Genomic DNA, 27,758 nt, shown 5'->3' with positions numbered 1-27,758 from the left:
TTTGTACAACCACTTTAAAATAATTTGAAGAAAAAACTGGATAGCTGTGGTGAGATGGAACTGTATGAGCTTGAGCTGCGAGCGCACTCATGGCCGGCCTGCCTGACCTTTCCCTACTGTGTTCAGATCGTCTGAAAGCTTCGACTGGTCACCAGTGGCTGTGGGTTTGAGGAGCTCAGCGTGCAGCCCTAAGCTTTGTTGTTTCCTCTTGATTTTTTAAGGAACATCTTCCAGGATCTGTAAGTGCCAAGAAGGAGACAGCATGTCCATGATTGCAGCTTTCTACAACAACAAATCCATTCTCATCACTGGGGCCACAGGCTTCCTGGGCAAGGTGTTAATGGAGAAGCTGTTGCGCACCAGCCCCAGCCTGAAAGTCATTTATATCCTTGTGAGACCTAAGGCTGGCCAAAGCCTCCAGCAGAGAACCTTCCAGATCCTTAACAGCAAGGTAAGCCCTGTGCAAGGTTTGCTGGGGGCCATAGCATTTCAGGGAACAGAATCCCAAACATCAAGGAGGGAACAGAGGTGCTTTTCTCAGCCTAGAGCAGGGGAGATTCTTTTTTTATTTATTTTTTTTTTGGGTCCGGTCGTGGGGCCTGAACTCTGGGCCTGGGCGCTGTCCCTCAGCTCTTCAGCTCAAGGCTAGTGCTCTACCACTTGAGCCACAGCGCCACTTCCGGCTTTTTTTCTTTTTGCTTATGTGGTGCTGAGGAATTGAACCCAGGGCCTCATGCATGCAAGGCAAGCGCTCTACCACTGAGCCACCAACAGGGGAGATTCTTAACAATAATTAATTGAAAATTGTTCAAAGCTATGGCAAATGTTAACAACATTTACAATTTTAATGTTGAAAATTTTAAAAAGATTGGCTCTGAAAATTATTAAAAACCAAAGCACTAAATAAAGTCAACCCTGAGATACCACCTTACCCCAGTCAGAATGTCCCACATCCACAAATCAGCCAATGACAAATGCTGGAGGGGATGTGGAGAAAGAGGAACCCTATTACACTGCTGGGGGGAATGTATACTTATACAACCACTTTGGAAAGCAGTCTGGAGGGTCCTTAGAAAACTAAAGATTGACTTCCCTTACTACCCAGTCATACCACTTCTAGGCATCTACCCTGAACAACAGGAACCAATATACAAGGACACGTGCACCTCCATGTTTATTGCAGCACTGTTCACAATAGCTAGGATATGGAAACAACCCAGATGCCCCACCACAGATGAATGGATCCAAAAATTGTGGTATCTATACACAATGGAATATTATACAGACATTAGAAATGACAAAATAATACATTTGCAGGGAAATGGATGGAGCTAGAAGGAATCATGTTGAGCGAGGTAAGCCAAGAGCAAAGAGACAAATGGTACATGGTCTCCCTGATAAGTGGATGCTAAATCCAAAAGGTTAGGTGATACGACAAAATTAACAGGACTTAAGAAACAAAGAACTCCCACTCATCTGGTCGAACCACTACTAAATATCCCCATGCTGCTGATCACATGTATGGTGTATAACATGTGAACACCATGATATGTTATAGACTGTGATAGACAATTTGGTCCAGGAAAATTAGAATGAACTTGTGACTTTAAATGAGCATCATTATTCCACAACACTGTGAAATTTGGGAAATTATATAATCACTTAACCACAATTAAAAAAAAAAAGAACCTCGGGGAAGGTAGGGAGGGAAGGGATGGTAGGGGGAAAACAATGGAGGGGTAAGAATACTCAATAGGAAGTGTACTCAGTACCTTGCTCATGTAACTGTAACCCTCTGTATAGTATCTTTACAATAAAAAATTAAAAAAAAAAAAAACCAAAGCACTGCCTGTGGTAGTATTGATGTTCCAGAAACTTCTTGAAGTGCTTACTGCAGTGGAAGGGTCTAAATATAACACTGACAGCGGGCACCAGGGCTCATGCCTGTCATCCTAGCTACTCAGGCTGTTGAGATCTGAGGATTGAGGTTCAAAGCCAGCCCAGACAGGAAAGTCCACAAGACTCTCATCTCCAATTAACCAGCAAAAAGCCAAAAGGGAAGCTGTGACTCAATTGGTAGAGTGCTAGCCTTGAACAAATAGTTCAGGGACAGTGCCTAGGCCCTGAGTTCAAGCCCTGGGATAGGTACACACACACACACACACACACACACACACACACACACACACACACACGCATGCACACACGCACACATACACCCATAAGTGGAGTTGTGGCTGAAGCAGTAGAGCATTAGTGGGTCACATAGCCTCCAGTGAGAAGAAGCCTCTTTTTTTCTTTCAATCATTTTTGGGGTTGTGGCTAATGGCTCCAACCTTCTGGAACCTTCTGGAAGGTTCTTTCTTATTACCCTCCAGCAGCTGTCTAAAGGTGGTGAGTATTGAGGCATTTGCTCTTCTTGTTCATAGATTTCATTCTGAAGACCGGAACCAAAGGGTGTGGTCAGGTTTAAGCTTTGCTGGCTGGTTGATTAGTTCATTTGGGGAATGGAGTTTAAATTGGGCATTACACTCACCAGGCAGGTGCTCTACTACTTGAGCCATACTCCCTTTTGCCTAAAGTATTTTTCAGTTAAAGTCTCCTTCCAGGTCCAGATCTGGACAGTGGTCTTCCTATTGATGCTTTTTATTTACCTGAGACTACAGGCATACACCACTGTACCAGGCCCTAGGGTCAGTTGTTGGTTGACTCAGAGGCTATGAAAGAAGGAAGCCCATGGTTCACTCACAGAGTGTCAGACTTCACAAGTAAGACACACAAATGAGAGGAGCCATAAAGAATTATAAGAAAGAAGAACTGTGTGTTGGGCATAAAGTTATCTAAAAAGAGATCAAATATCATGTGTTGAATTTGTACATTCAACGATTATTGATTGGGTATACCTATTAAGTTTCTTTCTCCCTCCCTCCCTCCCTCCCTTCCTTCCTTCCTTCCCTCTCTTGTTTTCTGTTTGTTTTTGTTGGTCATGGGTCTTGAACTCTCAGCCTGAGCACTGTCTCTGAGCTTTTCAGCTCAAGGCAAGCGCTCTACCACTTGAGCCACAGCACCACTTCTGGTTTTCTCATGGACTTTCCTGCCTGGGCTGGCTTTGAACTATGATCCTCACATTTCATCCTCCTAAGTAGCTAGGATTGTGTTCGTTTTGAAATCCATTTGTTATACAGAACCAGATAAGTGGATCCATTTTCTTATCTGTGACTGCTTTGTGAGCACATTATACCACTTAGACTTGTGAAATGCAAGGGAAGGGGTCTGAATTAATGGCAGGTTCTGTGTGTGTGAGTGTGAGTGTGTGAGTGTGAGAGTGTGTGAGTGTGTGGTCTCTCACACTTAACTTTTTCTCTCAAGACTATTGCTTTGTCACTTGAGCCACATTGTCTCCTGTGGCTTTTTTGCTAGTTAATTGAAGAGTCTCATGGACTTTCCTGCCTGGGCTGGCTTCAAACTGTGATCCTCAGATTTCAGCCTCCTAAGTAGCTAGGGTTACAGGTGTGAGCCACCAGTGTCTGTCTTGAGTGTTATGTTCAGAGGTGAAAATCAGGTCTGATTCTAGATATGAATTGCCTTTTACCTTAGAATGAAATTCCATTGAATTTTTGCTTCACTCATTAAAGCTTGCTGGTTTTTTTTTTTTTAATTTTCTAATTACGTTTGTGTTGCTAAAACATCTTGTGCATCTGAGCTAGTTTTTTGGGAAAGGCTGATAATTTTGTTTGGAAAGCAATTATTTCAATAGAAATGGAAATTATAACCATTTGTAAACATAAAACTAGAGCAGGGTACAGTGGCTCATACCTGTAATCCAAGCTACTCAGAAAGGCTAAGACCTGAAAGATCATAGTTCAAAGCCAGCACAGGTCAGACAAGTCTCCATCTTGAAATAACCAGCAAAAAGATGGGTTGGTAGTATGACTCAAATGGTCAAACACCTGCCTTGAGCAAGCAGGCTGAGCTAGAGGGTGAGTCTCAGAGTCCCAGCCTTGGTGTGGATCAGGGCAAGATGTGAGGAAGCTTTTCCCTTCAGGCCTAGTTCCAAGTTCTTAGCCTAGCTGGGCACTAGTGGCTCACACTTGTAATTCTAGGAATTCAGAAGGCTGAGAATCACAGTTCAAAGACAGCCCAGGCAGGAAAGTCCTGAGATTCTCCTTGCCAATTAACTGCCAAAAAAGCTGTGGTTCAGGTGATAGAGCACTAGCATTGAGCAAAAAGGCTCGGGGCAAGACCTAGGCTCCAAGTTCAAGGCTCAGGACTAGTACATGAGTGCCCACACATGCACATACACACACACACATATGCATGCACACAAAATCCTCAGCCTGTTGGTTACTAGAACTAACCTTTATAAATTTAGGAGCAGGAATGACTTTCATCTACAGGAGAGAAAGCAAGCAGACCTTAGGTCAGGAAGCACCTTGCTTGGGTGGTCCTAGCATCACAGCAAGTACCAGTGAGTTACACCAGGCACCCGGCACACCGCAGTGTGGCAGTGGTGGCAGTGGCGGCAGTGGTGGTAGCGATGCCTTTGCTCTTTGCACATGGACTTCTGTTGCCATTCCAGCTCTTCGAGAAAGTAAAAGAAGCATGTCCGGACGTTCACAAGAAGATCGTGCCCATAGCTGCAGATCTCAACCACAGCGACTTGGGCATCAGCGAGGAGGACATGCAGGAGCTCCTGTCCTGCACCAACATCATCTTCCACTGCGCAGCCACCGTGCGCTTTGATGAAAACCTCAGGTGCGGCCCTCCCCTGGGTGCCACATGCATCACTGTGTGCCTGCCTGCATGTGACATGCATGTGTCCTGCTTTAGTTAGCATGGTTGTAAAAATCATAACAACAGCACTAGTGGCTCACGCCTGTAATCCTAGCTACTCTGGAGGTTGAGATCTGAGGATCATGGTTCAAAGCCAGCCTGGGCAGAAGCATCCATGACACTCTGATTTCCAGTGAACCACCGAAAAGCCAGAAGTAGAACTGTGGCTTAAGTGGTAGAGTTGCCAACCTTGGGTAAAAAAAGCTAAAGGACATCATCCAGAGTTCAAGTCCTAGTACCACCACCAAAACTAAAACAACAGTAGCAGGGGCTGGGAAGGTGGCTCAGTGGTAGAGCGCTTGCCTTGCATGCATGAGGCCCTGGGTTCAATTCCTCAGCACCACATAAGCAAAAAGAAAAAAAGCCGGAAGTGGCGCTGTGGCTCAAGTGGTAGAGCGCTAGCCTTGAGCTGAAGAGCTGAGGGACAGCGCCCAGGCCCAGAGTTCAGGCCCCATGACCGGACCCAAAAAAAAACAACAGTAACAAAACACACACATATATGTATGTATACATCAGTATGTGCATGCGTGTGTGTGTATATATGTATATGTATATATACATATATATATATCTTCCATGAAAATAAAAATACAGACAGGAAAAAATTTTCCATAATGTCACCACCAAAGACTATCACTGAATGTCATAGACAGCACACACACATCATGACTTTTGTTGTTGTTTGTTTTATTTGCTAATTCTGTTTCTTGAACTCAGAGCCTGGTTGCTGTCCCTGAGCTTCGTTTGTGCAAAGCTAGCACTCTACCATTTAGCCACAGCACCATTTCTAGCCTATTTTTTTTTCCTTTGGCGTAGTTTATTGGAGATGAGAGTCTCACAGACTTTCCTGCCCAGGCTGGCTTCAAACAGCAATCCTTATATCTCAGTCTCCTGAGTAGCTAGGATTACAAGTATGAGCCACTGGCACCTGGCTACATCCTGACTTTTCTTTTCGAATATAAAGCTATTTAGAAATATGTTCCACATGTAAAAGTAGTTAGAAATATGTTCCACAAAAAAAGAAATATTACAAAAAGGAAAAAGACATCCTGTTGAGAATTTTTGCATCCTACTCAATTGTTTTCTGGCTAACCATCATTGTTAATACTTAATGCTAATTTGCAATGTTCACATTGGTGTCACAGGGTGTGCATGTGTAAAGCAATCAGCCATTTTGTATTGGTGGAGTTTTGCATTGTTCTGATTCTTCAGCCCTATAAACAGCTCAGCAATGAGCTTCTCTGTGCATGGTTTTTAATGCCTTTCTGTGCGCTTTCCATGGGGCCAATTTTCAGAAGCAAAATGGTTAGGTACATATTACATGTCCTAGGTTATAAGGTTACAAACAACATACAAGTTTTTGTTGGTGATGGTGGTGTTATCCCTGAACCTTTTTTTTTTTTTTTCTGAAGATTGTCTACCACTTGAGCCACAGCTCAGATCTATTTCTGGCTTTTTGACAGTTAACTGGAGATGTGTCTCCTGGACTTTCCTTCCCAGGCTAGCTTTGAACTGCAATCCTCAAATCTCAGCCTCCTGAGTAGCTAGGACTCTAGCACATGACTTGTTTTTAACTGCTTGAAAAAGCTGTTCTCTACAAAAGATTCAACTGTTATTGGTCTCTCGATAACTCATACTAAAATTCTCTAATCTATTGTGGGTTTTTAAAAATAATATTGGAATTTGAACTCAAAGTCTCATTCTCTCACTTGGTTTGTTTGTTTGTTTGTTTGTTTTATTTAAGCTTAGGACTCTACCACTTGAGCCACCAAAAAGCCACTTGAGACACAAAGAAAGCCACTTCTGGCTTTTTGCTGGTTAATTGGAGATAAAAATCTCTCAGATTTGTCTCATAGGTTGGCCTTGAACCCTGATTCTCACATCTCAGCCTCCTGAGTAACTAGGATTACAGGTATGAGCCACCAGCACCTGGCTCAGTTCTCCAATTCCTTGCAGTGCTGCCACTATGTATGATATGCATAGTTTTATGTTTTCCTTTGGTGATTTGAAGATGGCAATGCTTATGTCCCTGTGCCAATGTTTGTCTCTTATGAAATACCTGTTTGAGTTTTTCTTCTTACTTTCAATTGAAATGGATTTTTTCATTAATTTTGAGACTTCTTGGAAGATGAGCATATATCAAAGCTGTCTTTTGTAAAACATTTCAACAGTTTACCATTTAAGCAGCTATTCCATTTGTCCTTTAAATTGCTTTACAGTTTTACTTTTAAACTTCGTTCTTTAATCCATCAAAAAAATTACCTAATGTTAAAAAAGGAAAATTCTACTACTAGAAGAGTGATGTAACTATAGGGTAGCTTCATGTATTTCTAACTGATGGTTAGTCTTTAAATTTAGTTAACAGTTTATCAATCATTTTAACCTTGCTTAACAACTTATTAAACAAATATTTAACAATAAACATTTACTATTATTTAACTATTTAAACTTATTAGTTTACCAATTAATTTTTACTCTATTTTAAATGAAACTCATAAATTCCTCAGACTATTCTTTTGGTGTGTGTATGTCTGATGGGACTTGAACTCGGGGCCTTGCACCCTTGCTTGGCTATTTAGCTCAAGGCTAGTGCTCTACCACTTTGAGCCACAGCTCCACTTCCGGTTTTCTGGTGGTTCACTGAAGATAACAGAGTCTCATGGACTTTCCTGCCCAGACTGGCTTTGAACTGTGATCCTCACATCTCAGCCTCCTGAGCAGCTAGGATTGCAGGCATTAGCCACCGCACCCAGCTCTTCCTTGTCTTTTTATGTGGACAATATCCTGTGGGTGGAGGGGAGGCTGAGGCAGGCTGTGTCTACCTCTGCTTCTTCCTCTCCAGACAAGCCGTGCAGCTGAACGTCACCGCCACACAGCAGCTGCTGCAGATGGCCAGTCAGATGCCGAAGCTGGAGGCCTTCATCCACTTCTCCACTGCCTTCTCCAACTGCAACCTGGAGCATATTGACGAAGTCATCTACCCAAGTCCTGTGGAGCCGAAGAAAATCATCGCATCCATGGAGTAAGCAGGCCGAGGGGGGGCCCGAGGGAGGGCCCGAGGGAGGGCCAGAGGGGGGCCAGAGGGAGGGCCAGAGGGAGGGCCAGAGGGGGGGCCAGAGGGGGGGCCCGAGGGAGGGCCAGAGGGAGGGCCAGAGGGGGGGCCAGAGGGAGGGCCAGAGGGGGGGCCAGAGGGGGGGCCCGAGGGGGGGCCCGAGGGAGGGCCAGAGGGGGGGCCAGAGGGCGGGCCCGAGGGGGGGCCAGAGGGGGGCCAGAGGGGGGCCAGAGGGGGGGCCAGAGGGAGGGCCAGAGGGGGGGCCAGAGGGGGGGCCAGAGGGGGGGCCAGAGGGAGGGCCAGAGGGGGGGGCCAGAGGGGGGCCAGAGGGGGGGCCAGAGGGGGGGCCCGAGGGAGGGCCAGAGGGGGCTGCTGTTTCTTTGATTCTTTGGATTTCTGATTAATAAAGTAAGTGAGTGGGATGCTTGGAAGCCACTTCAAAGCCACCACAGGCAGACAAATCCTTGAGCCTACTGTCTCCAGCTAACCAACAGAAAGTTGGAAGCAGAGATGTGGCTCAACCGATAGAAGGCCAGCCTTGATCAGAAAAAGCAAAGGAACAACGCCCAGGGCCTGAGTTCAAGCCCTAGTATCAACACAAAATATATACATACATACATGCACACACACACACACACACACATATATATGTTGTAAAAAACAAAAATAAGAAGTTAGCCGGGTGTCGGTGGCTCACACTTATAATCCTAGCTACTCAGGAGGCTGAGATCTGAGGATCACAGTTCAAAGCCAGCCCAGGCAGGAAAGTCTGTGAGACTCTTATTTCCAATTTACTGCCAGAAAACTGGAAATGGCGCTGTGGCTCAAATGGTAGAGCGCTAGTGTTTAGTAAAAAAGCTTGGGGACAGTACTCAAGTTCTGAGTTCAAGCTCCGTGAACAACAACCACGGAAAGGAACACTGAGCTGTGCATCAGTGGCTCACATCTATACTCCTAGCTACTCAGGAAGCAGAGATAAGGAGGATTAAAATTTGAGGCAGAAAGTTTGCCAGACTCAATCTCCAAAATAACCAGCAAAAGCAGGGCTGGAAGAATGGCTCAAGTAGTAGGGTGCCTGTCAACCAAGCATGAGGTAGAGCTCAAATCCCATTCTTGCTAACAATGTGATAAATAAGTCAAGGAAAAATAAAACATTAAAGATGATCTTTACGTTCCACTTCAATAACAAATGAGTACTTAAAATTCAGAATCATGATTCTCAATAAATCTTAGTCCCAAATACATCTTGAATGCTCAAATAACATGGTCATAGCTGCCAACCCCTGCCAGTTAAGATTGTCCATGATCCAAGCCCAGAGCTGATGGTTCATGCCTGTAGCCCTAGCTACCCAGGATCTGAGGATCACAATTTGAAACCAGCATGGACAGGAAAGTCCTTGAGACACTTATTCCCCATTAACCACCAAAAAGCTGGAAATGGAGCTGTGGCTCAAGTGGTAGAGCACTAGTCTTGAGCAAAGAAAATGGAAAAAAAAAAACAAACCCCAAACTCAGGGACAGCACCCAGTCCCTGAGTTCAAGCCCCACGACCGACAAAAAGAAAAGTATACTGGCTATCTGTTGCATTCATCTGCTTGCCTATGAGGAAGGACAGCGTAAGATCTGCCTGAGGTTAGAACAGGATTGCTCCTTCGTCCCTGGTGCTGTCACAGGCCCAGGGGTGGCAGGACAGGTTCTCAGTTCTCCAGGGTTCCTCTCCTCCTGTCCCTGAGGCCTGCCACTGTCGGAGTTCTGTCCCCGACAGGTGGTTAGATGACAAGATTATTGACGATATCACTCCCAAGCTCATCGGGGATCGGCCCAACACGTACACCTACACCAAGGCCTTGGGGGAGACAGTGATCCAGCAGGAAGGCCAAAACTTGAACGCGGCCATCATCAGGCCCTCCATCGTGGGCGCCACCTGGCAGGAGCCCTTCCCGGTAAGTGAGCCACCTCCTCCCGCTGGCCTCCCACCACCTGGGCCTTCCCATGCAGTGCCTCTGCCTGCCCTCCTCCTCCCCACCCCAGGCTAACCCCTGCTCCTTGGGATTTAGAGCTGAGCACAGCTAAGTAAATGGGAAAGCCATTGATCAGGGCTCCACTGAGAGCTGCTGTGACTGCCCCACACTGGAGGCTCACGCCTGTAATCCCAGCTACTCAGGAGGCTGAGATAGGAGGATCATGGTTCAAAGACAGTCAGGGCAGGCAAATCGGAGAGAATGTTATCACCAGTTAAGCACCAGAAAGCTGAAAGTGGAGCTGTGGCTCGGATGGAAGCCTTGGACAGAAAAGGCTAAGGGACAGCATCCAGGTCCCAAGATAAAGCCTCAGTACCACACAAATAAAGGCATAAATAAACAAACTAGGGTGGAGTTGGAGTCCTTAAATATCCTCTAACTCTCATCTCAAAATCCCCATAGTTTCACGACTTATGCTTCTCATTATCCTTGTACTATACCAGAATGTTCTTCATGGCTAAACTGAAAAGTACCATCACTGCCATGGTAAACAGGAAAACTCCACTTTCTTCACTAGGGACCAGTTTGGTTTTAACTCCATATACCATTATATCCCAAATATTTCTGTGTGTCAGTACTAGGACTTGAACTCAGGGCTCTGTGCTGTCCCTTAGCTATATCACTTCAGCTACAGCTTCACTTCTGGGTTTTGGCTGGTTCATTGGAAAGAAGAGTCTCACAGACATTTCTGGCCAGACTGGCTTCTGATAGACCACAGCCTCCTGAGTAGCTAGGATTTCAGCATGCTCCACCAACACCTCGTTTAAGTGTTTTGTTCAACAGATAAAATCAGGCCCCTGAGGGAGAAAATTACTTTTGATGAATTTGTTAGAAGATCATACTAAGACTGAATAATAATAATAATAATCCAGGAAGCCACTCATACCTCTAATTATGAAAATCACTGTGAGCAAGATTTTTATTCTTACAGTTGAATAAAATGTTAAGATTTGCCAGTACTTTGTCTCTGGTGTTTTTCTGGTGTTTAGACTTAGTGAATAGTTGGTCTCAGCACTCCAGTCAAAACCTTAGCAAGACTGCACTGCAGCCAGGCACCAGCAGCTCATACCCGCAATCCCAGTGATTCAGGAGGCTGAGATCTGAGGGTCATGGTTCAAAGCCAGCCTGGGCAGGAAAGTCCATGAGATTCTTACCTGCAATTATCCACCAGAAAACTGGAAGTAGAATTGTGGCTCTAAGTTGTAGAGCACTATCCTTGAGTGAAAGAGCTCAAGGACAGTGGCCAGACCCTGAGTTGAAGCCCAGGGCAAACACAAATATATATACATATATATAACTGCAGATATTATAGTTAATATTTTTCCTAAATGCATTAACTGATAGAAATTTCCTTTTTTTTTTTTTGTAGGGTTGGGTTGATAACCTAAATGGACCCAGTGGATTGATTATTGCCGTATGTATAATGGAGAGGAAGTAACTGTTTGTAATGTAGTAGAGAAGGAATGACAACATTCTCCTTATCTTCAATTTCATGAATCAAAAAAACCCCACCCATAAGTGTCACTGTAGTAACAATTAGAACAACATATCTCCACTTTACTACACACACACACACACACACACACACACACAGGATGCCACTGCTTTTATTCTGGGAGAGCTTCATTATCTGCTCAAACACTAAAAAAGGAGACAATTGCAATGTTTTAGTCTTTCAAAGGGTTTGAACATTGAGAATTTTCCTTTCCTTACCACAAGATGAGGGTATTTTCTTCTTTTTGCTGCTTTTTGTTTGGCTTTTAAATTTTGTTCTTGTTTGCTATTTTTTGTGTTTGTGGGCTTGAACCCAGGGCCTGTGTGCTGTCCCTTAGTGTTTGTACTCAAAGCTGGTGCCACACCCCCACTTCCAGTTTTTTGCTGGTTAATTGGAGATGAATCTTACGACTTTCCTGCCTGGGCTGGCTTCACACTGCAATCCTCACATCTCAGCCTCCTGAATAGTTGGGATTATAAGCATGAGCCATAGCACCTAGCAGGAAACCTTAATTCTTAAAATATGAAGCAGGGCACTGGTGGTTCATGCCTATAATCCTATTCAGGAGGCTGAGACCTGAGGCTCATGGTTCAAAGCCAGCCAGGGCAGGAAAGTCCATGAGACTTATCTCCAATTAACCACCAGAAAACCGGAAGTGGTGCTATGGCTCAAAGTAGTAGAGTGCTGGCCTCGAGCAAAAGAGTTCAGGGACCGTGCCCAGGCCCTGAGTTCAAGACTCAAAAACCTTATGAATTAATTTTGCAGATGTGAAAACTTAGTCCTGGTGTTGGTTCCTTAATTAAGTACATTAATTTCACCCAAATTTGACATTTTATTTCTTAAAGAAATCTAGTAAGCACTAGTGTTCATGGAAATGTTGGCTCTTGCTATGAACTGGACAGAGAGGTCAGACATCATACAAGAATTTAGGAAGCCATAAATCAAAGTTTGCTGCTTTCCTGATAGTACTGATGCCATCTGTAGAATTGAAATTTAGCTGTGGCTGGATCTAATATTTAATATTATGGCTTCACATTAAATACCACAGCTAAATTTAATAGTATGGTTTCCTATTAAGCATTACAGTTTGTATTTAATGTTATGGTTTGATGTTATCTGGGCTTCGTCCTGTAAAGGCTGGGAAAGGGTTCCTGCGGTCCATTCGTGCAAACCCCATGGCTGTGGCGGATGTGATTCCAGTGGACACGGTGGTGAATCTTACCCTTGCAGTGGGCTGGTACACTGCAGTCCACAGGTGAGGATGCCATGAGGCCGAGGTGGGTGATGGCCACATTTACAAAACATAGGTGTTTTACTGCCGAAGACAGCAAAAGTGACCATGTGTTTGTTTCAACATTTTGTCTACTTACCAATATGCTATACCTTTATTGAGTTGTGTAACTATTGCTTGGGATTTGGTCTGATCATTAAGTAACATGTCATAGGAATCATTTAAACAATATTCGTTTGTTTTGGTGCTGGTCCTGGGGCCTGAATTCAGTGCCCAGGTACTGTCCCTGAGCTTTTTTGCTCAAGGCTAGTGCTTAGCTACTTGAGCCACAGCTCAACTTCTTGCTTTTCTGGTGGTTCACTGGAAATAAGAGTCTCATGAACTTTTCTGTTCAGACTAACCTTCAACCTCAATCCTTAGATCTCAGTCTCCTGGGATTATACTGGCACCTGATTATGTAATATTCTTGATAACCAAAAAGCTTTTCTTTCCAATCAGTTACCTACACCACAGGTTCATTTTATAAGTCAAAGGAGAGAACAGTCAAATATTTTGTATTTCTTGTTCCTTGTAAATGCTGAGTTTAAACTACCACAGATAGGAAAATAGAAAGCAAATATAAGTGGCTTGGGAAACAGGAAGTCAAGTGGTAGAACACGAGCCTTGAGAAAAAAAAAGTGAGACCCTGAGTTCAAATCCTAACACCAACACAAAAAATAGTGACTTCTATATTTGTTTGTAAATGATACACAGAATTAAAATGTTCTTATGTGAACTAAGATACTCTACAATGTCTCACCTGTTTGTTGGCTTACATGAACAAATACACACACACACACTTTTTTTTGTTTGTCTTTTTCTGTTTTGCACTTTAACTCAAAAAGGATATGAAAATAGAAATGTTTCACACGCTGTTGTATTTCCCGTGTGTGTGTGTGTGTGTGTGTGTGTGTGTGTGTGTGTATGTGTGTGTGTGTGAGTGTGTGTGTGTTGTGTGTGTGTGGTTGCTGGTACTGGGGCTTGAACTCAGGGCCTAGATGTTGTCCCTGAGCTTTTGTACTCAAGGTTAACACTCTACCACTTGAGCCACAGCACCACTTCTGGCTTTTTTGGTGGTTAATTGGAGATAGTAATCTCATGAACTTTCCTACCCAGAATGGCTTTGAACCATGATCCTCAGATCTCAGCCCCCTGAGTAGCTAGGTGTGAGCCACTGTGTCCAGCTGAGTCACACTATCTTAATGTTATTTTCTCTTCTCTTTCATTGCTTTTCCATTTTGTTTTAATTTTTCTAACTTTTGTGTCATCCTCCAGACCTAAAACAACATTAATCTACCACTGTACATCTGGGAGTTTCAATCCATGTAAATGGACCAAGATGGGTGAGTGCCATTGGCAATGGAACTGCAGGGCTATTAGTGCTTGACTTGGGAAGAAATTAGAGTGACTCATAGAGAATAGCAAAAACAAACTATAATAGGTAGAGAGAAAATAGGCTGGATGCCTACTTAGGAGGCTGACATATGGTGATCATAGTTTGAAGGTGGCTTACAAAGGGAAGTCCGTGGTTCTTATCCCCAATTAACCAGCAAAACACCATAAGGAGAGGTATAGCTGAAGTGGTAGAGCACCAACCTTGAGTCGAAAAGCTAAGGGACAGCACCCAGGCCCCGAGTTCAAACCACACAAAAAAAGAGCTGGTGCTGGTGGCTCACACATGTAATCCTAGCTCCTCAGGAGGCCAAGATCTGAGGATGGTGGTTCGAAGCCAGCAGACACGCAAATCTGAGACTCTTATCTCCATAAACCTTAAAAAAAAAAAAAAAGCCATTCATAGAGCTGTGGCTCAAGTGGTAGAACACTAGCCTTGAGCATAAAAACTTTAGGATGGCACCTAGGTCCTGAGTTCAACCCCCAGGACCAGCAAAAAAAAAAAAAAGAAAAAAAAGAAAGAAAGAAAAAGAAAAAAGAGTGGAAAAATGTAATTGTAATTGTAAATTGTTATAATTCACTAGAATGTACTGTGGTATATGAAAGAAACAAGTCAGTAGGATTATGGTATAATATAAAAGATGAAGGGTCCATTGGCCTCAGAGATTTTAAAAAATAAGAAAACTGGAAGTGGCGCTGTAACTCAAGTGGTAGAGTGCTCACCTTGAGCTGAAGAGCTGAGGGACAGCGTCCAAGCCCAGAGTTCAAGCCCTACGACCGACCCAAAAAAGAAAGAAAGAAAGAAAGAAAACTAAGTAAAAGTTGTGAATTTCCAACTATGTTAATGATAAATTCTTCCCTTCTGTGAAGTGACCACTCTTCCCTCATGGTGTATTGCAAAGAAGGTGAAATCACCAATGGCCAAGGAAATTGAGGAAATCAGATGATAGTACTCCTTGATAGTACTCTTGAGTCATGAAGCTCACTTACCTTGCATGTTTAAAGCAAGCGTAAGCTTGAAAGTAACCAGTGCCTGGTGGAAATTGCATATTTTTTTCTTTTGCATCAGTCCTGGGGCTTGAACTCAGGGCCTGGGTGCTGTCCCTGAGCTCAAGGCTAGTACTCTACCACTTAAGCCACAGCTCTACTTCAAGCTTTTTGGTGATTACTTGGAGATAAGAGTCTCACAGACATTCCTACCCAGGCTGGCTTTAAATGGCAATCTTCAGATCCCAGCCTCCTGAGTAGCTAGGGTGACAGGTGCAAGCCACCGGTGCCTGGCTGCCTTCCTGACTACACAGCAAATCCTCCACTGTTGATACTTCGACACATCGTAATGCCTTCCAATAGAATGGCTGCTAAGCTTTAAGACTTCACACTTTTTCTACTCCCCACACCTACCCCTAGGATTCCAAGTCTTGGCAACCTTTGAAAAAGTCCCATTTGAGAAAGCTTTCAGAAGACCAAATGCTGACTTCACAACCAACAACTTCTCAATACAGTACTGGAACGCAGTGAGCCACTGGGCCCCGGCCATCATCTACGACTTCTACCTGCGACTCACCGGAAGGAAACCCAAGTGAGAAGCCAGGGCTGTGGGGCTGGGGCAGCATGGCATAAGAGACTTTCAGAGTCATTAGTCCTCCTTGCAGCCAATGATCGAGGAAGACAAGAGTCACACACACACACACCACTGGGAACACAAACTCTAGTCATAACAAGTAACAAACCGCTCTTTCCCTTAAAGCCCTCTATAACAGAAGTGTGTGTGTGTGTGTATGCATGCACCAATACTGGGACTTGAACTCAGGGCCTAGGGGCTGTCCCTGAGCTTTACTGCTCAAGGCTAGTGCTCTACCACTTTGAGCTGCAGTTCTACTCCCAGTTTTAATGGTTAATTTGAGATAAGAGTCTACTAGAGTTGTGCTGGGTTTGAACCATGATCTTCAGATGTCAGCTTCCTGAGTAGTTGTGGTTATACGTGTGAGCCACCTGGCTTCAAGCAAATTTCTTAATATTGACTTTCTTTAGCCAGGCACAGGTGATTCATGCCTGTAATCCTAGCTACTCAGGAGGCTGAGGTCTGAGGATCATGAATGGAGGAAAGTCTGTGAGACTCTTATCTCCACTAAATTAACAAAAAAGCAGCAAGTGGAGCTGTGGCTAGCTAGTCTTGAACAAAACAAGCTCAGGGACAGGGGCTGGGAAGGTGGCTCAGTGGTAGAGTGCTTGCCTTGCATGCATGAGGCCCTGGGTTCGATTCCTCAGCACTACATAAACAGAAAAAGCCGGAAGTGGTGCTGTGGCTCAAGCGGTAGAGCACTAGCCTTGAGCTGAAGAGCTCAGGGACTGCGCCCAGGCCCAGAGGTCAGGCCTCAAGAACAAAACAAAAACAAAAAACTCAGGGACAGAGCCCAGACCCTGAGCTCAAGCCTTGGGATGGCATGAAAGAAAGAAAAGGAAAAGAAAAAGAAAGAGGGAGTGAAAAGGAAAAAGTGAAAGGAAGGAAGGAGAAAGAAGAGGGAAGGAGGAGAGAGGAAAAAGGAGGACAAAAAGAAAGAAATCTGCTTGAAATTTTTAGAAAGTAGTTGTTTAGATGAAGTGCAAATGAGGCTGTCACTGGGATCTTCTGAATAGGGTGCAATGTTAAACTTTACAGTAATCCTAAGTCTCCTGCACAGGGCTAAGAATATTGCATGGTGACCTTAAAGATGAAAAGGGAGGGAACAAGTGTGAATGATGTCAGGAAGGGACGAGGATGAGCCAAGGATGTGTCCATCATAGAGTGTCCATGCCAGCATTATGAACTCTACTTACTGCCACCTAAGAGAAGGAAGTGGGCAGTTCTGTCGCCCTCTAGTGGTGCAAGCCTGGAACAAATCCCTTTCTCACAAATCTCATTCTCACTTGACTGGAGTTAGTGGTTAGGGGGGTCACCACTGTAATTACCACAGTTACATGTAGCTGGCCCTGGTGGCTGAGATCTGAGGATCACTGTTAGGAACCAGCCTGAACAGACACAAATCCTAGAAACTTATCTCCAATTAACAGCAAAATGAGGAAATGGAGGTATGGCTCAAGTGGTAGAGTGCCAGCCTTAGCGAAACTAGAAGCTGGGTACTGGTGGCTCATGCCTGTAATCCTAGCACTCAGGAAGCTGTGATCCAAGAATGGAGACTCAAAGCCATCCCAAGCAATAAAGGCTGAGACTTTTTTTTTTTTTTTGGTCCAGTTGTGGGGCCTGAACTCTGGGCCTGGGTGGTATCCCTCAGCTCTTCAGCTCAAGGCTAGCGCTCTACCACTTGAGCCACAGCACCACTTCCGGCTTTTTTTTCTTTTTGCTTATGTGGTGCTGGGGAATCGAACCCAGGGCCTTATGCATTGCAAGGCAAGTGCTCTACCACTGAGCCACCTTCCCAGCCCAAGGCTGAGACTTTTTATCTCCAATTAACCACCAGGCCACTTCAAGGCCTGAACTCCTCCCTCCATGGGTGAGCTGGGTCCTCTGCCTTTGACATCTAGTTTTTTTCTGGGAAGAACACAGGCACCAGTGGTTCACACCTGTAACCCTAGCTAGTCAGGAGGCTAAGATCTGAGGCTCATGGTTCTGGGCCAGCCCAGGCAGCAAGTCCATGAGACTGCTATTTTCAATAATAGTACCCCAAAAAAGCAAGTAGTGGAGCTATGGCTCAGTTGATAGAGCATTAACCTTGAGCACAAAACCCACGGACAGTGCCCAGGCTCTTAAGTTCAAGCCCCAGGACTGGCACACACACACACAAAAAAAAGCCAAAAAGACTGTGAGGCCTTGAGTTCAAGCCCCAGTACTCTTTCTCTTTCACACATAAGAATCAAAACATAAATCATTTTATTAGCCCCTTTAGAAAGGAGGAAGTCTGTCTCAGAACATTTTTCATCCATATTAAGCTAATTCATGTTTTCAGGGAGCTCATTTAAGACTTCTGCAAGAGAAAATGATAATATGACCATAGGAAAACAATCTGAATGTGGTTTATTGAAAATAGATGGGCATGCCCTGGCATCCTAGCTACTCAGGAGGCTGAGATCCAGGGATCTTGATTCCAAGCCAGTTGGGCAGGAAAGGCTGACACATCTCCCTAAACCAACCAGAAGTGGAGCTGTGGCTCGAGTGGAGAGTGCTAGTCTTGAGCAAAGAAGCTCGGGGACTGCCCAGGATCTGAGTTCAAGCCCCAAGACTTAATCGACTCTCCCCCCGACCAAAAGAAAAAATGGGCAACGAAGAATAAAGCCAACATGATGGGCAGGAATGCTAAAGCCTTCCAAATAGGAAGATGTGGATCAAAAAGAATTTAAGTTCGATGTGTAAAAAGAAAAAAAAAAAAGTCGAGAGTCCAAAGCAGTCCATGTGTTTTGTTTATAAGAAATTAATTTGTACTAAAAAAGGAGCTGTTCTTTTTTCTGATAGAAATTTTTAACAGTGACTTTTGTGGAAGGAAAAGCTCAAATCCTAAATCTTTTTCCTTCAGCTGGTTTGATACTGACAAATGGCCATACCTGAATCAGGGCCTTTGTCTTGATGGTGGTGAAGAATGAGTCCACAGACAGAGAAATTAAACCACAGTGATTTATTGGAGAAAAAGCTAAGCCGAGCTCCTGGTAGATAGGAGGGTTGCAAAGGAGGGCACTGCCTGGGGTGCGCTGTGCAAGATTAAGGTGGTGTCTCTAGGAGAAAGCTATGTAAATCTCAAGATCATTGGACAGCCTGGGGGCTGTAGCAGTCCTGAGAGCCAATCAGAGGCTTCATACAGTCCACATGTTTGTCATGCATACTTTAGCCCTTCTGATTGGATGCCTGGTTCAATGGTACAAACTTTTGAGGTCCAATCAGCTCAGTGGTCTAGACTGGACTGGACTGGACTGCTTAAGGCCATAGTGAGGATGCAGAACCTCTCTGGGAGGGGCCTCTGCCCTGACTGCCCAGCCAGGCTCTTTTCTACTCTGTGTCCCTGTGTGTCAGTGACAAGGCCTTTATATAAATGTATGGGCATTGATCAGTGTAGTTATACATTGAGGCATTCCACCCAGTGTTGTTTTCTGCCATCAAGAATGAGGTGACAACTATCAATACATTACTGTGCAGTGTGTCACCATGTCTGTGGTGTGCTTCATGAGATTTCTGGATTAAGGAGACATTAATCTTTTTTTTTTTGGTGCGTGTGCTGGTCCTGGGGTTGGAACTCAGGACCTGGGTGCTATCCTTGAACTTTTCTGCTCAAGGCTAGTGCTCTACCAGTTGAGTCACAGCACCACTTCTGACTTCCTGATGATTAATTGGAGATAAGTCTTAGGGACTTTCCTGTCCAGACTAACTTCAAACCACAATTCTCAGATCTCAGCCTCCTGAGTAACTAGGATGACAGGAGTGAGCCACTGGCACCTAGCTGGGCCATGAATCTTTTAGCTCAATTTCTCCAAAGACTGAATTTTCACTATCCTAAATGCATGAAGGTACAAAACAGTGTTTTTCTCATTCACATTAATGCTTGACAAAAATCAATCCTTTTAATTGTCATACTCATGAAAAGGAATTGTACTTTTGGTTTTTTTATTCTCCAGATTGCTGGACTTTCATTCGTTGAACATTTCTCTGCAAATTGCCTATTTTTCCATTTGTTTTCCTTTATCTGTGAGAATTTGTATGCTTCTCTGTGTGTACATCTTGCAGGTATTTTCATATATGTAGCCATAGGTACACATATTTATTATAAAAACCTACATAATACAAGCAGAGCTACATATATGGTTGGGCCCAGGAATGTGGATTTTGCAGGCAGACTTCTGAGGTTTGAATCCTGGTTTCAGTCACTTAGCCATGAAACCAGTTGCTATCTCTGAATTCCAACTTCTACTACAATACAAAGGGAATAGAAAGCAAAAGGCTGAGATCTGAGAGTAGAGGTTCCAAGCCAGCCCTGGCAGGAAAGTCTGAGAGACTCTTCTTTCCAATTACCACCAAAAAGCCAGCAGTGGAGGCGTGTCTCAAATAGTATAGTGCTAGTTTTGAGTGGGGATGCAGAGGGAAAGTGGGAGGCCTTTCAGTTCAAATCTCAAAATAATAGGAGGGAAGGGAGAGATAGAGAGACAGAGATACACAGGCAGACAGATAATAGATAGGCTATTCTTGAGAGGTAATAGAAAAGAAGAGGCATCTGGTGGTATTGAAGTGTCTGATGGAAGTTCTAATGAGCTGGGGAAGGAGAAGAGGGATAAATTTGCACCCCTGCACTCTGACATTTCCTCCTCTCTGCTCTCTCCATTAGGATGACAAAGCTCATGAATCGCCTGTTGAGAACCATCTCCATGCTGGAGTATTTCATCAACCGAAGCTGGGAATGGAGCACAAACAATACCGAAATGCTGATGTCAGAGCTAAGTCCTGAAGACCAGAGGGTAAGAGAGCTCTCACTGGGAATTTGGAAGTATTTGACCTGTAAAGCCGATGAAGGTGTAATCCTAGCTACTCTGGAGGCTAAAATCTGAGATCGAGGATTGAAACCAGCCAGAAAAGTCCATGAGACTCTTATCTCCAATTAACTACCAAAAAGCAAGAAGCAGAGCTGTGGCTCAGTGGTAAAGCCCCAGCCCTGAGTTCAAGCCCCAGTACTGGCACAAAGAAAGAAAGAGAGAAAGGGTGGGAGGGAGGAAGATGAGAGGGAGGGAGGAAGATGGGAGGAAGAGAGGAAAGGAGGAAGGGTGGGAGGAAGGAAGGAAGGAAGGAAGCAAGCAAGCAAGCAAGCAAGGGAGGGAGGGAGGGAAGGGAAGGGAGGGAGAGAAGGAAGGGAGGGAAGGAAGGGAGGGGAGAGAAGAAGATGAGGAAGGAAGTTCTGGTTATAGACAGTTGTTTATCAGTTAAGAAAACCAGGCCATGTTTATCTCCAATCACAGGAAATAAATTAAATATAGGAAAGAGATCTACATTTTGGACATTGGTTCAATTTTCATTCCTGTTCTGCATTCATATTTCATATACTGCAATTCAGTCACTTCGTAAACCCTCAGTATTTATTTTTTGAGTAAGCTCTCAGTTCCTGTTAGCCCATCTTTTTTTTTTTTTTTAATGTTGTCACTAGGGCTTGAGCTCAGGGCCTCACACTCTTGTTTAGCTTTTTTGCTCAAGACAAGCACTCTGCCACTTGAGCCACAACTCTACTTCCAGCTTTTTGCTGGTTAGTCAGAGTTTCATAGGCTTTCCTGCCCAGGCTGATTTTGAACCATGATTCTCAACTACTCAGCCTCCTGAATTACAGGCAAGAGCCACCAACAAATGTTTATGAATGCACAAAATATTAGACAGGCCCACTAACATTTAATCACTTCCTTCTTTGGTCTAAGACTGTTTCTTGGTGACTAATATTTAACATTTATTTTCATATAAAAGAGGCAAAATAAATAGCTCTAGAGAACTACTGAATCTTTAAGGTATCAAATTGAATTATATTTGTTGTAAGTTTAATATTCTCTAGATAAAAGGAAACAGCCAATCATAAACAATAGGTGCAAGTTATAAAATAAACACAAGACATTCTCACACATTGCACCTGTTTTAAAGTGAATAAACTTATAGTGAGTGGTGACTGGCTTTTGGGATTTGACAATGTCTCTTATTTGGTACAGTCTAATCCTCCATCAAAGACTAGTGCTAAACAAAGAACAGTTTAATGAAGTTGCAGTCATATACATCTTTTATAAGGATCAAATAATAGAAGAACTTTATAGCAACAAGAAAGGCACTTTTAGTTTTAAAATTAATATGAAGGAGCAGATGAATGCTCACATCTATGAATCCCAGCTACTTGGGAAGGCCCCAAGAAGACAATCATGGCTGGAGGCTAGCGTTGGCAAAAAGTTCAAGTATAACTAATATTCCATCTGAAAATAAAAGAAACAAAAGTCGGGGTGGAGTGGGGGTTCAAGGCACAGCTCTGATAGTTCAGCAAGGCCCTGGGCTCAAAGCCCCAGTGCCAGCCAGGAACCACCTGTCATCCTAGCTATTCAAGAGGCTGAGACTCAAAAAACCAGCTCAGGCAGAAATGCCAGTGATCTTATCTCAGATTAACAACCAAAAAGCTGGAAGTAGAGGTGTGGCTTAAGTAGTACTGTGCCAGCCTTGAACAAAAAAATAAAGGACAGTGAGAGACTGAGTTCAAACACCAATACTAGCACAAAAACTTTTTAAATTAAAAAATGAACAAGATTTCATGTTAAGGTTTGGGAAGGTAACTCAGGGGGAGAATATGTGGCTTAGTTTATACAAAGCTCTGGGTTCATCTCTAGCACTCCTCAAAATAAATATAAATATAATTTTATTGTTATTATTGAGGTGCACAGATGGGTTATCATTTCACAATTCGATAACGAGTATAATGAGTCGCTCCTTCCTTCACTCAAAATAAATATTAATATTAGAAAGTTAATTTGAGCTAGGTACTGGGCTCCCATTGGTAATCCCAGCTACTCAGGAGGCTGAGATCTGAGGATCATGATTCAAAGTCAGCCCAGGCAGGGAAGTCAGGAAGACTCTTATCTCCAACTAACCAGCAAAAAAAAAAATCCAGAAGTAGAGCTGTGGAACAAGTGGTAGAGCACTCGCTTTGAGCAAAAAAGCTAAGGGACAGTAGACAGTACCTATGCTGGTAACTCACGCCTGTAATCCTAGCTACTCAGGAGGATGAGATCTGAGGATCAAAGCCAGCCTGGGCAGGAAAGTCCATGAAACTCTTATCTCCAATAAACCACCAGAAAACCAGAAGTAGTGCTGTGGCTCAAGTAGTAGAGCGCTGGCCTTGAGGTGAAGAGCTGAGGAACAGCGCCCAGGCCCAGAGTTCAAACCCCAGGACCAAAAAAAAAAAAAAAATACGTGTGTGTGTGTGTGTGTATGTGTGTGTGTGGCCCTAATGCTTATCTTTATTGTCAGAAAGCTTTGAAATAACATCTCTGTAATCCAACCTAAATAGGAGCTTGGTCAGAAATCATCACCCACTGGTACGATTCTGGCAATACCATGCTCTCTCTCCTTGCAGGTATTCAATTTTGATGTGCGCCAGCTGAACTGGTTGGAATACACTGAAAATTATGTGTTGGGAGTTAAGAAATACCTACTGAAAGAAGATATGGCTGGAATCCCAGCAGCAAGGCAACACTTAAAAAGGTAAGCATAATCACCCTAGGCACCAGTGGCTTACACCTGTCAACCTAGCTATTCTGGAGGCTGAGATCTGAGGATCATGGTTCAAAGCCAACTTGGACAGGAAAGTCAAGGAGACTCTTTTCTCCAATTAACCACCAAAAAGCAAGAAAGTGAAGCTGTGGCTCCAGTGGTAGAACACCAGCTTTGAGTTTTGAAAAAAGCTAAGGGCAGTGCCCAGGACCTGAGCTCAAGCCCCAAGATCAACACAAAGGGGAAAAAAAAAAGCCCAATCATTCCAGGGAATATTTGCAGAGTCCTCCCCTTTGTATCTGACCTTATACTACACAAAATTTGAGCAGGTTAAGCAATTCTCCCTGCAATATATGATTTCCTTTAGATTTCACTACGCCCCAAGGAGGCAGATATGATTTCTTTTAGTTCTTATTGTGGATGTTGTGGGTGCACACCAGTAATGAGGCTCAAATTTAGGGCCTTGCACACTTCCATAGATTATTTGCTTAAGGCTGGCACTCTTACCATTTGAGACACATCTCCATCTCTGGCTTTCTGCTGGTTAACTGGAGACCAGAATCTCTTGGATTTGTTGAACTGGGAACATTAGATCTCAGCTAGTATTACAGGGCCACCGGCACCTTACCTGTTTTTTTTTTTTGGTCGGTCGTGGGGCTTGAACTCAGGGTCTAGGCACTGTTCCTCAGCTCTTCAGCTCAAGGCGAGCGCTCTACCACTTCAGCCATAGCGCCACTTCCGGTTTTGTGCTGGTTTATTGGAGATTAGAGTCTTATAGACTTTCCTGCCCTGGCTGGCTTTGAACTGTGATCCTCAGATCTCAGCCTCCCGAGTAGCTAGAATTACAGATGTGAACCACGGGCACCCAGCTTATTTTCTTATCTCTATCACAGAAAATAGGCTCAAAGGAGGGAGTAGTAGATCCTCCATGGCCATCAAGAGTAAATACAGGCACCCTATGTAAAGAGGCACCCCATATAAAGAGGCACAGGATGCAGACCTCAGGGTAATTGATCATGCTGCACAAGGGGGAGAGGGGTGGAGAGAGACTTAGCCACTCAAGTCCCTTGACCTCTGTATGTATCTCCCAGTCACAAATTCAGAGGCATAAAGAATTATAGCACACAGGGAATAATTCCAGTAGCACAGAGATGGTAAGGATGGACTCACAGATCACAAACAGAAAGGAATTAAAAATCCAGGGTGAGAACTTTAGAATTTACTCTTTAGTTAATAGGAGCCATGGATTTAAGATATGGTCTTAAGATCGAAGGGTATTTTTGAAAAGATAAACTGGTTATGCTTGTAAAATAATTTCAAGTTGGGAGGAATAGGAGAAAGAGTAAGTAGTCAGGGGAATGTGGTAGAAATCTGATTCCCTGGAAGGAATGGTTTGGGAATGAGACATGAAGCCATGAGTTCAAGTCCCATAGACAGTGACTATTTAAATAAACACTTGGTTAGTCAAGAGACAGATGTGCTTTAAGGCAATACAGTCAGTTTCTGGATACCATGGTTCACTTTGTGTGTCTGTCTTCCCTCCAGGCTCCGAAATATTCACTACCTCTTTAACACAGTCCTCTTCCTCATCATCTGGCGTCTTCTCATCACCCGGTCTCAGATAGCACGGAACATCTGGCTATTCATTGTGAGCTTCTGTTACAAGTTCCTCTCTTACTTTAGGGCCTCCAGCTCTCACAAGGCCTAAGAATGTTCAACAACCACCTTTTCTCTGAAACCTCTCCTCAGATACCTCTATATCAGCAAACTGTGATACTTCAGATCAGGAAATAAGAAGGAACCCAAGTGGTCAAATGGTTATACATTGGCTCCTACGTCTTCACTGTATAGTCTTTTTATTCCAGTGACAAAAGCAAGCTATAGTTTGTCTTCACATATTTTTGGGGAGGCAGGGAAGCCTCAATTATTTCCTAGCATCTAGTCTACACTCTTGCATATTAAGCATGAAAGTGCCCACATTTCTCTGCATTTCGCTTACCTTTTTTTCCCTGAGGATCAGTTCAACTCAATAGGCAAAGACCTGGTGGAAAGCAAAATAAGCTAAAGAAAGGCCGTACTGGCCAAGGCTTGGTGGCTTACATCTGTAACACTAGGTACTCAGAGGTCAAATTGGGTGGGATGTCAGCTTGATACAGTTTGTGATCCCAGCTATGTGAGAAGTGGAAATGAGAGAATCACAGTCCAGGATGGCAGGGCAAAACTTGGAGACCCTACCTGAAAATGAGCTAAAAAGGGAGAGGGGTGGTTTAAATGGTATAGCATTTGCTTAGCAAGTGTAAGTCCCCAAGTTCAAACTTCAGACACACCAAAAAACCATTCTGGAACACCAAAGAAAATAATTCAAGATCAAGATAAGAAACAGTGTAAAATCTTCACAGATGCCGTACAAAAAATAACCTCCCACTAGAAATGTCTCCCCTTTAATTATATGTCAAGGGTAGAAAAATGTGACTCCTCTTTACCATTTTGTCTGGATTATATCTACTCCTTAAAACTATTAAAAAAAAAAAAGAGGGGGGAACCAGGAATTGTCAACAATGATGTTTATGAGAACTTAACTGTAACTGCAGTCAGGTATTCTCTATAGCTTCTTATACACTTTGAAGACCTCAGAATTTTGCCAACTCTCAAAAGTTTCTAATCAGTTTTTCTGAGGACCTTCTCTTGAACTTCCTTCTTGCTCAGTGATGTGACAAAGCCCTGGTGCTTTATCTTTATTCTACTCAGACCTTGCTGAGAGTGGCTGTCAGGGAGAGAGAAGGTCCAAGACTAGAATTTACATGTAACTGCATAACCCCAGCTTCTTGCATGAGGATTATCAGGATTTTGTTCATTCTAATTATACCAGGGTAACTGTAAAATGTGCGGCAGAAAAGTGGATTTCATTACCTCTAAATTTAGATAACAGGGTAGTTTTTTATTCTTCAATATTTTATATATAATACAAATCTTAAAACTTTCTATATTAAGATTTCTAAACTAATAACTATCCCTTATGTTTAAGGATGAGGGTATGTTGGATTGCAAAGTAGAATATTATTAAAACATAATAGTTGAGGCCACATAAGTAGTGACAATTAAACAGGCACAAAAGGTTAATAAAGAACAGCAAGTATCTATCTGCCAGGCACCATGGTGCATACCTGTCATCCCAGACACGGGGGAGACTGAGATCTGAGGACCAGATAGGAAAGTCCATGAGACTCTTATCTCAATTAAGCAGCAAAAAGTAAAAAATGGAGGTATTGTTCAAGTAGTAGTATGCCAACCCTTGAGTGAAAAAGTCAAGCCAGAGCCTGAGGCCCGGAGTTCAAATCCCAGTACTGGCACAGGCATGCGCGCACACATACACAGAGGAGCAGCAAGTATATTTATGCTCACTTTCTGGAATAATTAGTAATATTTAAACAAGGCTTGCAGGCAGCGTCTGACCTGGCATCGCCTGTGACCCCTGACCTTCACACAGGACATCTTCTGGGTTAATGTTTGTCCTAATCAGGCCTGAGGTCTGGGTCTGCTTTCCACTAGACAGGTCCACATGCAAGCACCTAAAGACTTTAGTTCCACCGAAGACAGCAATGATTGCCATGAGAAAAATACTTCAAGAAACAGGATTGGTTTAAATGGTAGTAATAGTTCTAAGAAGTTCCTCTTTTTGGTGATCATATCTGATCAAGAACTGTCCTGATCGAATATTCACATTTGACTTTTGATTGAATGATCTTTAAAGTAAAACTGTTTCTGTCTCTCTTCTACTGTTGTATCTTTGCTTCCCAGTTGATGGGCAGTCCTGCCTGTAGCAGAAAACTCTACAATCCCTCCAGGGAAAAGGAGATAACCTTCCAAAGAACTTTCAAATCAGCAAACCCCAGGAATCAGATAAACATAAAACCTCTGCCTTGCTTTGTTTCTAGGGCAGTTTTTACTCAAGGGTCCTATCTGTGGCTTTGTCACAAATGGAGCTCCCTTGGGAAGAGTACATAATCAAAATAGGTAACTACATGAAAACCCCATGCAGATGGCCCTCAGGACCAATGAACAATTACTTGAATCCTCAATACATACAAATCAATGGGAATTTTTTTTAAAGGATGAAACACACAAAGGTTAAAAAGAGTCTAGTAATCTGTCTCTACCCACAGAGTAACTTGATACATACAGTCCATCAAACAAAATACAGAAAGATTCAGGAAAATCATGTCAGCTTGAAGTCCCAAGGAACACCAGGAACTTTTAAAAGCCCACAAGAATTGCAGGCATACTTCCACATGGCTACTCTTCTGGAAGTTATCCTGACTATGTCTGGGAATATAAGCTTCTTTGGAGATCCCACATTCAAGCATGGGGGGGGGGGGGGGGAGGGGGGAATGCTCACTGTCTGCTTTCTAGAAAATAGTTCCTTAAATTAAAAAAAAAAAAATTAAAAGCAAGACTGGGAACTAACTTGTGGATGTGGCTAGTTTCAGAAAGTAATC

At 43.5% G+C, this 27,758-nt stretch overlaps 1 protein-coding gene across 1 annotated transcript; it reads left to right on the top strand.

Annotated features, from left to right (window-relative positions):
* The first annotated feature begins 262 nt into the window (after nt 1–262).
* On the top strand, nt 263–26,535 carry Far2 (fatty acyl-CoA reductase 2). The gene is made up of 11 exons (XM_042677642.1): nt 263–451; nt 4,580–4,755; nt 7,676–7,855; nt 9,651–9,828; nt 11,276–11,320; nt 12,538–12,656; nt 13,947–14,014; nt 15,471–15,642; nt 20,366–20,495; nt 23,126–23,253; nt 24,808–26,535. The coding sequence occupies exons 1-11, from the start codon at nt 263–265 to the stop codon at nt 24,968–24,970; spliced, it is 1,548 nt and encodes a 515-aa protein (XP_042533576.1). The 3' UTR covers nt 24,971–26,535.
* The last annotated feature ends 1,223 nt before the right edge of the window (nt 26,536–27,758 follow it).

This window comes from Dipodomys spectabilis, unplaced genomic scaffold (genome assembly GCF_019054845.1).
Source record: "Dipodomys spectabilis isolate Male_0828 unplaced genomic scaffold, ASM1905484v1 ptg000039l, whole genome shotgun sequence".
NCBI classification, from domain to species: Eukaryota; Metazoa; Chordata; class Mammalia; order Rodentia; family Heteromyidae; genus Dipodomys; species Dipodomys spectabilis.
This window is presented reverse-complemented; position numbering and strand designations above follow the sequence as displayed.

Coding starts and splice junctions, on each gene's coding strand:
- Far2 (XM_042677642.1), top strand. CDS start 263: ATGTCCATGATTGCAGCTTTCTACAACAACAAATCCATTCTCATCACT. Junction 12,657..13,946: donor TGGTACACTGCAGTCCACAG/GTGAGGATGCCA, acceptor GTCATCCTCCAG/ACCTAAAACAACATTAATCT. Junction 14,015..15,470: donor ATGTAAATGGACCAAGATGG/GTGAGTGCCATT, acceptor ACCTACCCCTAG/GATTCCAAGTCTTGGCAACC.